The 14,859-nt window shown below is 44.6% G+C and overlaps 1 protein-coding gene across 1 annotated transcript in view; it reads right to left on the bottom strand.

The window, feature by feature from the left end:
* Positions 1 to 13,652, bottom strand: part of LOC124001502 (lymphoid enhancer-binding factor 1-like) — a 68,724-nt gene extending 55,072 nt beyond the window's left edge. Inside the window, 3 exon segments of the mRNA XM_046308325.1 lie at positions 8,767 to 8,894; positions 10,422 to 10,488; positions 12,557 to 13,652. Of these exon segments, the coding sequence (XP_046164281.1) occupies positions 8,767 to 8,894; positions 10,422 to 10,488; positions 12,557 to 12,757 (396 nt within the window). The 5' untranslated portion in view covers positions 12,758 to 13,652.
* Positions 13,653 to 14,859: the final 1,207 nt, after the last annotated feature.

Here is a 14,859-nt window from a genome sequence, read left to right as displayed (position 1 = left end):
GACGACACTCTAGAGCTGGGACGACACTCTAGAGCTGGGACGACACTCTAGAGCTGGGACGACACTCTAGAGCTGGGACGACACTCTAGAGCTGGGACGACACTCTAGAGCTGGGACGACACTCTAGAGCTGGGACGACACTCTAGAGCTGGGACGACACTCTAGAGCTGGGACGACACTCTAGAGCTGGGACGACACTCTAGAGCTGGGACGACAAGCCGGAAATGATCGACACTGACCAAACCAATTGACCAAACATTTGGCTGATATCGTTCATTAGGAAAAATAACCTCTAGGGCCCAACTGGAGAAATGTGTTAAATGCTAATATGGGTGATTGTTAAATGGGACAATCGATAGCTACAACATCCAAAGTAGTAGTAACAGCAGTTAAGGGTCATATAAATGCCAACAAAAATAACTTTGGTGTGCGTTAATGTTATACACGCATCGTTCAATTGGTCTTTATCATGAGAATTCAGTCGATTTACCGTAATATGGATTTTTGTCCATATCGGCCCAGCTCTACTCCACCCCTTGTCTTAACACCAGTGTAAATCTAATGTCCTTAATGTGTGTGTCTGTGTGTATCCCCAGGAGAAAATAACAGCCTTCTCTTCCATCACCACCAGACTAGCCCCAGATGAAAATGATGATCAAAGGAAATAGAGGAGAGAGGAAGGAGGAGAGGAGAACAGAGTGTAGCTCATCAGATGAACAAACACACTCTTGCTGGATATCTTTATGGGTTTCATCACCCGGCATCAAGTGACTCTCCGCCGAGCACAGCTAAACAAAAGAGCTGTTTTCGTCTTCATGAGGAAGAGAGAATATCTTTCCCTTTAAATGAGGTCATCTGTTCCAATAATAGACGGCTGGTATATTGCGATGTTTGTCAATTCTAGTGGTTACAGAACACTAATCAGAATCAGGTGGCCATAATCACTTCAGGAGAGGCAAAGATTTGCATCATTTCAGCATTGTTCCCCAACAAAACATGACCCAGGACCCAAGACCTGCTGCTAAGTGTCGTGGTGTGGTGTGTGTTGCATACTGTAGCAGTGGTAAGGCCCAGACCCATAGCAAGAGAGAGGAGAGAGAAAGAGAGAGGCAGGAGTCCCATTCTATTCTGTTTCCATCTCTTCTCTCTGTGACCCGCAGCCATGCAGACTATCTCTCCAGCCGCGCTCCTCTCTCCAGCCACGGCAAATTGGGTGCCCGGGTGCAAGCCTGGGCCAAGCCTGGCATTTGGGGGCCATCCGAGGCACCGGGCATGAGGGGTAGAGATATGGCACTGAAGGGGGACGGAGAGAGCAGCGTAGTGAGGGGGCGACATCAGGCACGAGCCCCAACACAAAGGGAACAGGGCTCGTTAGAGAGACGGAGCTAGCTAGCTAGAGCTCCATGGCAATCACTGTCTGCCTCTCTCCCCTCCCCTCTCTCCTCTGCTCGCCTCAGTCATAAATATGGCTACATCTGCAAGTGTAATCACTCCATTGTGGCCCGATTTTCTGCTCTGCTGGACGGCGGCATGGCGGCCTGCTTTTCAGCACCTCTCCCTCGCTCCCCTTCCTTCCCTCCCATGTCCGTGACCCAGTGGTGACTTCTCCTGGCTGGCTGGCGAAGGCCAGTCAGTGAGTCTCTGAGATTACAGACACGCAGTCAGTCACTCAGGTAACAGAGTTACTAATCTGGCCCTGTTGAATTACACATAATTGCCTCGGCACTGTGATTGATTTCAGCCCTGGAAAGGAAAAGACAACCCCCGCCCCTCCCCCTTCTCTCCTCTTCCACTCCGACATGCATACACCCCTCCTCCCTCTCTCCCCTTCTCCGGCACTCCAGCGTGAGCAGCAGCCAAGTCTCTCCAGCTAGTAGGAGGCTTTGAAGAGATCAAAGCCGAGGCCGGGAGCAGTTGTGCACCCTGGGAATATGGATACGGGGAGGCTCTCTACTCCTCAGACCTATTTTCCAGCGTCATGTCGGATTGCAGCTGTATTGCATTTTGCCAGTTTTCTTAATGCTCTTGGTTTTTACTTTGACATCAGTGATCCCCCCTGTAGGTTTCTTCAAAAACAAGGGGAGGAAAAAGAGAGGGAGTGGGGGAGAAGGAGGAGGAGAAAGAAGGCAGGAGAGAGGGGAAAGGGAAATGGGGGATGGAAAAGGAGGGAGAGAAAGAGATCTACGGCTGATTTTTTTTCTTCACAACTCCATAATAGGGCAGTTGAAATGAGAAGGGGGCAGAATGCTGCATTTGTTTTCAATTCCGAGTCTGATATCAAAGGAGCGGCAAACTTTTATGGGTTTCCCAAAAATTAAAGACCATTCAAAGAGCTGTTTTCTTACATGCTTTTTATAGCCAAGACCACACAAAATGAATTGACAGCAAACCCCTCCTCCTGTCCACCCTAGTTCTGCAAGCTCCAACAGAAAGGAAATGGAAAGGGGGATACCTACTCAGTTGAATGCATTTTGAATGCATTCAACTGAAATGTGTCTTCCGCAGTGTGTGTGCGCGTGCGCTCGGTCGCTCTCACACTCCAGCCAGTATGTGTACAGTATATGTTGTGAATAGTTAAGAGGGGAGAAAATAAATGACGCATTCAATGTGCGCTAGCAAAAACAAAAAGAAGGGGGAAAAAGTGCTATAACCATCTATCCATTTAACAGCTGGGTTAATAAAGACTGGTGACGAGGCAAGGCGAGCAGCACAGACCCCTTTGTACAGTAACTATACCGACCCTATACCCAACCTTCTACACTGAGGAGAATTCATCTTTCAGCTCTGTCAGATAAACACACACACACACACACACACACACACACACACACACACACACACACACACACACACACACACACACACACACACACACACACACACACACACACACACACACACACACACACACACACACACACACACACACACACACAAAGAAATAATGAGCTTCTGAAAAATATAAAGGAGGAAAAAAACAAGAGTAACTTGATGGTAACAGAGCGGCTATTGATCAAGTCACACAAGGACAAGTCAGGGCTGTTTGCTGGTTCTCTCTTAAGTACGGAGCGCTGGGAGGAGTTACACTCAGTGTTTCACCCCTGCAGCTCCCATTGTCCCGGTCAGTTACTGCCTGAACTACATGGTACAAAGCACCAAATATAGACCTGGTTTTCACTAAACTAAAAAAGGGATGATTTTATGATAATGTTGCAACAGTGAGGAACTATTTGGAGACTAAATACAACTAGTGACATCAAAAGGGTTTCAGCCACACCACTTCAAAAGCCTCCCCATTCATCTCCAGTTGCAGCGCGTCAATGTGGAAAAACAACAGTGTTTTGCTTGGCGTCTTGGCTTTGTGGTGGAGCCAGTCTTATCAGCAGTGTTTAGGTGGTGGAGGGAGGCTAGGAGTCGGGCTCCGGTCCCTGTGTGCCGAACTGAGCTCCCACAGAGTGGCTTCAATAGGAGCCACGCAGCCTGGGGAGTGGAGGGACTTTCACCAGGTGCCCTTCTGCCCGGGAGTCAAAACAGCCTGGGGAGTGGAGGGACTTTTACCAGGGGACCTTCTGCCCGGGAGTCAAAACAACAAGCTGGAGTGACACAACCAGCGCCACACGACCAACGCCACACGTAGACAACAAAAGCCACTATCCTCTCTAACCTTCCACTCCCTCCCTCCCACCCACCCAACCACCCACCCACCCACCCAACCCCCCCCACCCAACCCCCCCACCCCAACTCAAGTACACGCCTGTCCACTCCTTTCCGTATTCCCTGTGAAGCCCCACTCAGCAGGTGCTGTGGCTGGGCCCGGCCTCGCCTGTGCAGGCTGGCTGGCTCCATGGAGCAGAGACAGGCTATCTTTCCCTCAGTAGGATGGATGAACGAGGGAGAAGCGAGGGGGCTAGAGTGTTGTGATGTCCTCAGCTATGATGACAGTCTCGTTTTGGTGAGAGCATGAGAGAGCACATGAAAACAAACACTCACACACACACACACAAACGATACGATAGATGTTTTACCATATTCCCACAATGCTCTGTTACAAGTTTCATAAAATAAAGTTTAAAAAACATGACACACTGTCCATATAGTCAAAACATGAGCGAACAACATTCCCACAGTCCGTCAGCGTCGTAACACAAATTCACACCACATTATGTGAACACTTGGTGCATCCTTGCCTGGACTTATTTTGTCTTCTCATCTTACAGGGAGAAAAAGGAAAAAAACACCAGTCGTTTCAATTTAGGGAGAGGATAATTCCTCCCAGCTCCACTTAACAAGATGAAAGACTTTGATAAGGGGATTGCAACCACATGGAATCATTACCGTGGAGGGAACGCCATATGGAATAAATGTGTGGACCAGCCTCCTCGCCATGTACCATACAGTACAGTAGTTTGACGCACGCTCCGTGTCAATGATACTGTTTATAGAGAGCTGAGACCCAGAAGCACACAAAGGGTGGGAGGATGCTGGAGCTTTCTGTGAGGTCTACACAGTGTGACAGACGCACACACACACACACACACACACACACACACACACACACACACACACACACACACACACACACACACACACACACACACACACACACACACACACACACACACCCTGCTCTTTGTCAGACCTGCATAGCAGATGACATCAATGCCACAATGATCCTCTGATGGTCCTTTAAATTTAACCCCCCCCTTCCCCAAAAATGTTTTTTTTCCAACTTTAAATAATTGACTCTTTTCAAAATGTCATGTTTGGTCACAAAATATAGTAATATAATAATATATGTTTGTGGGCCAATTTTAGGCAACGCCATCCAGCGGCAGACTCATACATCAAATAGATCCCAGCTGCTTCACAAATCACAACAGAACGCTCTGCTCGATTCAGCGCCTCCGCTTTACAAACCCGCAGTCGTGGATAAAGAACTACACATGGCGCCGCACGTTGCCGCAAACTACACTGCGCGTGGACATGAAGGGCTCCTGGGAAATGTGGTCTTCTCATAACAGGGACCGGTGCTGAATGGGGCCAGGGTTTGAGACCATGAGGACAGATACACATGGCACTGGGGGTGACGCGGGTATGTCTCAAGTGGCACCCTATTATTAGTGCGCTACTGTTGACTAGTCATATGGGGCCTGGTCTAAAGTAGTGCACTACTGTTGACTAGTCATATGGGGCCTGGTCTAAAGTAGTGCACTACTGTTGACTAGTCATATGGGGCCTGGTCTAAAGTAGTGCACTACTGTTGACTAGTCATATGGGGCCTGGTCTAAAGTAGTGCACTATATAAGGAATATGGTTCCATTTGGGATGTAAGCGAGAAAAGGGGAGCGCGGTAAATCCCGTTAGGTAAGCCCGGGTTAGTGATTCCACACCGCCGCGCAACGCCGCCAAGGAGATCCGTCACGTTCTCGCTGACATCAAAGGGGAACCGCAGTCTCCCCCCACGGGCTCTCACACACCACAAGGGCCCGCCACCGAGGGGGAAGACAGGGGGAGGGAGGTATGGCCTGGGAGGGGCAGCGAATGGTTCCCTCAGCTCTCTGCTCACCAAAAGCCCAGCTTAAAATCAGCTATGGCGATTCCATCTTCCCGGAATGCTGCACTGACAGGCTGGAGACTGGGTGCTTGGAGATCCTCGACTTGTGCTTGGAACAAGGTAGTGGATTCAAAGTTCTAGATTTAAAGTAAGGTAGTGTGTGAAAATGGCTTCCACCGTTACAGGCTTGGTGGTTCCAAGTTAAAAGTTGTCATCCTCAAATTCAGATGTTTGATGAGAAGGTGACAGAAGTTTAAACTAGGACTGGATCCAAAGAGGAGCATTCTATTAAACCACAGTAATCCTGAAGCTATACATCTGCTACAACGACTCAAATAGCACTTCTCATTGACTCCAGTGCACAAGTTCTACATGCACTTTCTACAGTGGGAAAACAGAGGGGTTGAGTTAACGCACATACAGGAATGTGTTAGCTCGATAAGTCCTAGATTTTAGCCAGAGAGATGTGAGAGCTTGATTCCAAGCTGCCAGCCCATTCAGACATCGAGCGTGGTCTTCACAAAGACTTAACAGAGGCCAGAGTAGGGAACACAATCCCCCGTCTCTTCCCAGAGTTCTGTACAGTCCGGCCCTCTGGCCATGGGAGCTGGAAATATGAGCCATCACACACGCACAGTCACTTTAAATAATCCAATATGCAACAGTCAAACCTCACACGACCCTATATGTGAAGACTCAAAGAACACACACACACGCACACACACACACGCACACACACACACACACACACACACACACACACACACACACACACACACACACACACACACACACACACACACACACACACACACGCACACAGACGCGAGAACATGTCACTACAGTTCTCACTGACACCAATATACAGTATAACTGTAGATAACACTTTAAACAGAATAGTAGATGTATTTACTTCACTAGGCTTCTGGGAAGACTAAATAGTGGCAGGCAGGGTTTTCAATGGATTCCTCTGGAACAAACCACACCAACCAAGAGCCAACAAATACTGCTACAAAGTGTCAACTCTGTACTGACAATGTAATGAGCAAGTAGAAAACCCTAATATGACACAACCCTCACTTTATCTGTTATAATAAAGATCAGAATAATAATAATAATGAATCATTCATTTTCATTTCACCAAGTAAGCTTTAGACCTGGGGCGGCAGGTAGCCTGGTGGTTAGAGCGTTGGGCCAGTAACCGAAAGGTTGCTAGATCGAATCCCCGAACTGACAAGGTAAAAATCTGTCATTGTAAATAACAATTTGTTCTTAACTGACTTGCCTGGTTAAATTAAATAATTAAAAAAGACCTCAACTGTAAACCAGGACAACCACCTCCAGAGATGAAGGGATATCTAACATCCAACTGAGATCATCTCGTCCTTCCACAGAACTTTATTGAATCAACTACACAGAAACAATCTCCATATGTGCTACTGGTCGTGGGGACTCCACCACACTAACCCTATGCACAGCTGAACTTCTCAAACCCTCTAAACCAAGAACATCCATTCCTTCTCCTTTAAAATATCTAGCACAACGCCTCAGAGGTCCTTGCTTCCCTCTCAAAAATCTGCTGACAATCAGCAACTCTGAACAGCTCTGTCAGTTGGGCCTCATGCACAGGAATGCCATGGCCAATGAAAATCAATCTAAACTGTAGAGGGAGGGAAGAAAGGGAGAGAACGCGCCTTTGATCTGGGTGAAAACTGATCCTAGGCCTGCAGATACTGTGGCTGCGGTGGCCGGCAGGCTTGATTCAACAGCCAGGCAGCACACACATTTCACATCCAGCCAATCAACAACCAGGCAGCACATACACGTTTCACATCCAGCCAATCAACAGTCAGGCAGCACATACACATTTCACATCAGACTTGTGTTCCAACTTCCATGACTGCACCGCCACCAACCGTATCCATTTTAAGTGAGAGAAACGTACATAAAATTGACTAACGATTTATTGAAGACGGGGAAATTTGGCCAAACAAAAAGCGGGCTGCGGCCACGGTGAATGAAATGAGTGTTTAAAACGGTCCCGGCAGCGAGAGGAGGGGCCAAATCACAGGAGTCATTTCTTTATTTAAGGAAGTTTGGATGGAAGCCCCTCAGTCCTTGAGAAGTTCTCCATTCCATAAGTATCCAAAACAATTATATTGGAGATGAAAATTGTCTGAAGAAATCCCTCCGGTCAGAGGACTCCTATACAAGAGTAAAGTGGGTGTACCGCTGCCACGAGATCAGAACACCGTTCACTTTGTATTGTCAGCCATGTTCACACAGTCGCTACACAGACTTCAAACCCTTCAAATGAATTTCATGATGAAACCAACTCAGACACACAGGCAGACATAAGCCAGAGTCTTTGGTCCTTGAACAATACGTATATGTCTGTGTCCTCTAGTCTATGTGCTAGCAGGGTGCAGGGACAGGCTTTGGGAGGCACCGAGCCATAGCGAGACTGGGTGTATTCACCACACACACACACACACACACACCAAACAGGATTAGGGTGGACAGCTGCTGGCATGCCCTGGCGTTTTGCGTCTGTCTTGCTGCTAATGTTCAAAAAGGGACAGACACAGGAAGCCAGCCACAAGGCCTACAGCCTGAAATGAATACTGTTATCTTATAGGGACTATAAGCATGGTGACATACGGCAACTCTGGCTATTTCCGCAAACTCCATCTTCAAATGGGATGTTGCCGTTAGGCCTCCGCGACCACGTCAGCGTAATCGGTGGGCTTACTGTCGATGTGTAAACAGACATTGATTAAGTTAACAAGGCGCGAGAAATAATGCATCATATAAATGTTGTTAATCTGCTGGAAAGTATGAGAGGCATGTGGGGGAGACTAGATCACGTGGTTGCCAAGGGGACAGACCATCACAACATTACCCGGTGCATGTTATATACGGCTATCACAAACCGGGCTACATCACACTAGGAAGGCGGTCGAAGAGAGGCAAAGAACATTCTAGAGTTGAAAAGATGGTAGAAAAGATGAATGGAAATGTCCATACACAGTTATATTAGAAAACAAATCACAGGGTGAGCACACTCTTCTTAGGGGTTTAGACCTGGTTAAGTATTTAAGATGGAATCAAACTTGAGGCAGTGAAAATGCACTAGACACAAACTGGGCTAGCTAGCTTGACAGATTGGTGGAAGTGATTGATTGATGGAGGTATAGTGTAACTAGACTCACCGTTCTGGGCATGGGCGGCGACAGGGAGCCGTTGTTCATGTAGGAGTCGTTGTTCATATTAGTCATCATGATGTAACCTGGGTATCCAGAGTATTGGTGACCTTTGTTGTACATGTCTAGGTGTTTCCCTGGAAACGGGCCCAAGAGACAGAAAAGTGTGAACTTGAGGCTTGGTAAAAATCGTACATTTACGATCATTAATGGAAGATTTGTTAGAGAACTTGAGTCAAGCACATTATTAATCTCCATTAGCATTTGGGCCTTTTTATAGAATAGCATCTCTAAGCAACAGTCTGATCAAGTAACATAACAGCAATATTCACCGCCATCATAACTTCAGCAGTTCAGAGTCATTGGGAAAATCTCCTGGAGTTTATAGCCTACTACTAATACAGTTACATGTGAATAGTCATTGCCAAGTTACAGTCTCTAACAACACTGGGTTCATCTGGCACTATGACTATCGCATCATCGCTCCACGCATGCCTCTTGATGGCGTAATGATATCGCTGTCGACCGCTGTGACCCAGCACCCTCCGTTTCACCAGTCTTTTGTCTCTCATGTCTTGGAGAAAGGGGAGAGGAGGGCTGTACTATACAGAGTAACAATGGCGTCCCTCCGTGCCAATTAGCGTCAATTAGGAGGAACATACAGACTGTGTCAAAACAAGAGATGCCCCTACTGTTCCCCACGCCTCTGACCTAAAGAGAGCATTTGTTCGGGTCCGTCCCCCTGCCTGAATAGAAACTCGCCACAAACTATTTGGTGGCTGTTGGTTGTCGCTTTCTGGGGAGAGGGGCTGGTGTGTGTGTCTGGTAGATTGATAGCAACATGGGCTTGTTGTGGGGAAAGGGAGTGTTTGGTTTGAGGGGGTCCTATTCAGAGCTGCTGGGGGAACAAAGAAGAGCCACTCTTAACAGAACAGAGCTCCAATCATGACCCGCAGCTCTATCTGGGGTCAGAATACAGCCTGGACCAAATAAAGGGATCAAATGAGTCTGGTGCTGTCGCACAGCAGCAACATGTTGCACGGGACAAAACACACAGAGACGGAGACACAAAGAGAGAGATACGGAGACAGAGAGTGTGTGTACAAAATGAACCAAGGAGAATATTAACAGTCACTCACTACTAGTATCAGAGAGCCACATGCTTAAGTCACTGCCTGTCTTCACAGGTTTTCATTCATGTCAACTTAGCAATTGAAATGCATCGGTATTGTATCTTTCTGATGACCAGGCAAGGGGCCGCAGCCATTGGGTTATTCAACCATTCTCTGCATAAATAATAACATGTCCTACGGACCACAAAAGACTTGCATATAGAACACTTTTTCCCATTCAGTTCATGTCCTGACTAGAATCAATTCAGATATCATCTCTGCATCAGAATGAACTGGGGTCAGATAAGAAAATGGACCATGATGTGACTGATCGGTGCTGAATAGAAAATGAAGTGGGTGGAAGCTTTTCCAGTCTACCATCTTTCTTCCCTTTAAAAATACAAATTAAATCTTTCAATAATCAAGCCTCCAGAAACTGATTGTAATATTGTACCGTTAATCTTGGCTCAATGTGACCCATACATAAGTGCAGATCTCTGCAACATGCTGATAACTGACAGGATAATATTTAATGTGATGTGTGTCACTTACCATCGTCGTGATGGTCTCTGTGTTTTTCATGATATGAGTCTTGGGATATTTGGGATTGTCTAGTTCCCTGTGAAAGACGGAGACAGAAATTAGGTGATTAAATTCGTAAAAAATTCACCAACACACACACACACACACGCTGCTATGGCCTGTGCTTTCAGCTTGTCCCCGGACTTAAGAACACATACACAGTGAGGCGAGAAGGGTTGACGGAGCGGTCTGTATCAACCCCTCAACGAGCCACTTAATTAAGCTTTATGTCCTTAAGGAGCTTACAAATTAACCTGCATCAGTCTGCTTTCATTTTCACCAACCAATTTAATCAAAGCTCCAACCAAATTCAAAATCAAATGCATCACGGTGGCATATGATGCTTTCCAATACTAACGTGCTCTACACAAAATAACTGCGAAAATAGAGAAGAGGGGATGATGTTTACGGTGTAGTCGACTGCTTTTCCAAAATACCGTGAACCCCTCCACATGCATCTCCTTTCCCCCTCCCTCCTCGAATGGGAACGCGTAGAAAGACCTCCTTTTGGAGTTCACTTCCCTGGGGCTGGCTTCCAGCAGAGTCACGGAACTTCACTGGATTCTCAATTAACATTCAACCTCCGTCTTATTTGCGTCTGTGACAGCTGTAACTATATGAGCTCGGCCCAGAGTCAGTAGGTACCCTAATTCCATTAACATTGGATAATGACAAATGGCAACAGCTAATTGCGCTAGGTTTACATTTGAATACATACAGCATCCAGAGCTAGAGACTTAGTAACAGCTGCCTAGCCCAGATAAAAAAAATGATATATTCAGGCACAAAGTTAAACTTACTATTGAATATGAAACTCACTGCACTGAGGAGGGATGTGACAGTCACGAGGTCTAAAACGATGTAAGCTACTCTTGTTACAGCTCTTATAAATGCATTAGATACATGATTGAGATAAAGGAATGACAGTCGATTTAAATACATAAGCAATGTGAACAAAATAGCTACCAGCATTACCTTCAAACCTGTATTGTGGCAGTGACATTTCTTTCATATTTCAAATATGAATACGATCTATATCAAAACTAAACATTTCCATTAATCCGCCCCAATTTAATTCCGTCCTTTAACAATGTGTTGTCTCTCCATGAAATGGCCATAATCTCCACAAAACACGCAGAAATGTGTTGGCCTTATTTCACATTGGGAACATGAGTGTCACTGTAATCGAGAGGTGCTACATTTTGTCAGGTGTGGTTTTCCTTCGAAGATCATTTCATCTGGATTTCCCTTTGAAAAAAACAAACATTTATTTTATATCAAATACGAATTTGATCTGTCCAAAAACACTTTAATATTTTATATTATTCATAGTTTACATTATCCAACCTGGTGAAACATTGTTTAATTAAATCACCTAACCCATAGCGATATTGATATTGTTACTGTAATAATTATAAGTAGGCTTTTTTTTTATCAAGACAATTATTGTTATACTAATAATATTACTACTACTACTACTAATAATAATAATAATAACTATAATAATAATAATTCAATAGGGCTAATTGAATATTGCAATAGGCCTAACAAAATCATTCAGAATCTATTCACGAATTCCTCACCTACTGTGCAATATTTAATTTAAAATATCAAATAACCTTCTAAAAACTGTACAACAGTTCTCTGAATTGTATAAAAATATTATCTCACGTTAAATTGTTCTGTATGTTTTGACCTTTGGTATAATTCGTCAACAATGTTTTGAAAAGCTCTGCAGCCACGTGCAGCAGATTTATTTATGAGCCTCTGTTTACAACTGATTACAAACAGAACATGGCTACTATTTACAGATTAAAATAGTCATATTACACACATATAATATTAGGCTGCACATCACCTTCTTAATTATGACAAAACCAAACACAATTTGGGCAAATATCCAGTCATTTTATCAGCTTTTCAGCTTTCATCAACTTTCATAAAATGTCCAACTGACTCCCCTGAAATGGGGGCTATTATTTAGGGACAGGTGAACTTGAATGAATATGTTGTCAGGAATTTGATGGACATTTATTTAGGCTAGCCTATATAAAGGCTTGGCAACATGTAACACTGGACTTAAGTACACAAGAGGAAATACTTACATCATGATTGCTGTTTGGACTCGTCTCTGACTCATTTACTAAAGATGACTTGATATCTGCCAAGTCTCCCTCGTCTTCCTCTGAGTGACTGAGTTCTGCGAATATTTGTTCTTGGTCTCCCTCATCCTTGAACGGAATCATTTCGTCGGTGGCACAAAGCTCAGGGTCCCCGCCACCACCACCACCTGCTAGTTGTGGCATTTTGATTCAGTCGAAGTACTCGCACTGTCCAAATTGGAGGAACTATGGAAATCCCCAAAAGGAAACCAAAAATGTTCCTTGAAGCGGCTTGAAGTGTTGCGCTCCGTACCCTGGAGGAAACTGCGTGCGATCACGTTTTTTGTTTTAGCTAAATTAACAGGAGATCCTTTTTGTCGTTGTTTTTCGAAATATTATGGATTCTTACAATGATTCAAATTCTAAATATCCGAAATTGAAGATGTTATCGGCAAAAGCGGGTGTGTAGTGCACGCTCAACCCGCGGCACTCGCCAGTTCGGCTCTTTAAAATGTCAGAAGTCAAAACCTCATCACGAGAGTCAGATGTGCCGTTAGATTTGGCAGAGGAGGGCACACACCCGGGAGCTCCGCTAACGGTCAAAGTGCATGTAGAAAAAAACTTCTGCTTATATTTCCTCGTTCTGGGGTCCTGTGAGAGTTGCAGTCCTTTCGTGGAAAAAAAAATAAGGAAAAATATAATTTAAAAAACGCGTCTCTGAATCTCGTGCTGCCTGTTTGTCACAAGTAGAACACTATTTATTTCCCCCACTTAAACAATACTGCGCATCTATCCCTATTAGAATGAACATACATACTTGAACTGAATAACGGCTAAAAAAAAGTAATAAACTATACAAAAGATCGAGGAGTGCGTTATAAACCGATACGCTGTGGACCGACTTCCAAACTGGAGCACCGCTCCGTAAGAAATGTAGCTCTCCTTCCCGGTCCTCTGTCTCTTCTCTCTCTGCCTTCTCTCTCGCAGCGACTGGGAGGATCGAGATGAAAGGGAAGCCGCCGCTGTGATTGACACTACACCGATTGATACTCCTAAGAGAGCGAAGGGTACGGAGATTTATACATACTGTAGCTCACAACAAATGGGTAGACAGGGAAGGAAGGAGTGGGGGCGGGTCGAAGCGGTGATGAAGCTGACGCCAATGCATATGATAGAGTAGGGCCTAAGAGGCTATAATAGACAGATTCACTAAAACAATAAAAACGAGAAAAGGGTGACGTTTGGATACACAGAATTACTGTTGGATGGTGACCACTGTGGACTATGTGATTGAGAATAACTAATTCAAATGACATGGCAATGCATCACCTTTCTCCTACTTTTTAAGTAAATGTTCTAGAGAGCCCATGTATATCATAAACAGCCTATATATTTAATACAATGTGTATTTTAAGGTGGTTTAATTCGTGCGCAAACGTTCCTGAATCCTATTGATTTAAAAAAGCATGTTGGCACAAAGAATGTTACAGTCGAATCAATAGTACCATTGGATTGTTTGTTTGCGTAAAATAGCCTATATAGTAGCCTCGGCTAGTTCCTAAAGTTGTCAATTGGTATTTGAAAGTACTTTGATAAACCAGACGTTTGTCTTTGGTCCACTGATCAGAGCGGTGAGTGAAAGAGCGTGCATAATTGATAGAAAATCGACTAATTTGGCTAAATTGGGGTCCATTGTTGTCGGATGTTCTTTCAATTACTTGGAACCTAATAGTACATTTGAAATATGTTACATAATGTTATCTCGTATGAGATTTTCCAATCAACAAAACAATAATTTCGCCTACTCACAAAACAAGACAACTCTTCCCCCCTTACTTTGAGTTTAATAGATTGTCCCGTAACACATTTAGCTAATTGAACCACCATGTCTCTTTTGTATATTTTGCAGTAGCTTTTACCGTGATGTTGTTCAAAGGAGAAACAGCGGTCTGTAAATCGACTGCAAAGTATGTCGAGATTTTATTTCACTGGACAATGGAGAAATGTTGCAGTTTTTGGATAGAAATATAATGCAAACTACTCGTGAACATGATGTATTGCATAGGGCATAACTCAGCCGCAATGTTTCAATACACAGCCAGCTGATCGTTTTGAATCGTTATTTTTACAGTTTGCGCAGTAGCCTATATCATTCATACAACAGTTCAGAGTTGTATAAAGCAAATGAATAACATTGGGGCTTCTTCGAGTCGGAAATGTTTAATGAGAAAACAAAACAAGAAAGAGAGAAGAAGAAAACATAAAGTAATGTGTCGCTGCTGCGGCTCGCTGTGTGAGGAGAGATT

Source organism: Oncorhynchus gorbuscha, linkage group LG17 (assembly GCF_021184085.1).
Source record: "Oncorhynchus gorbuscha isolate QuinsamMale2020 ecotype Even-year linkage group LG17, OgorEven_v1.0, whole genome shotgun sequence".
Taxonomy (NCBI): Eukaryota; Metazoa; Chordata; class Actinopteri; order Salmoniformes; family Salmonidae; genus Oncorhynchus; species Oncorhynchus gorbuscha.
This window is presented reverse-complemented; position numbering and strand designations above follow the sequence as displayed.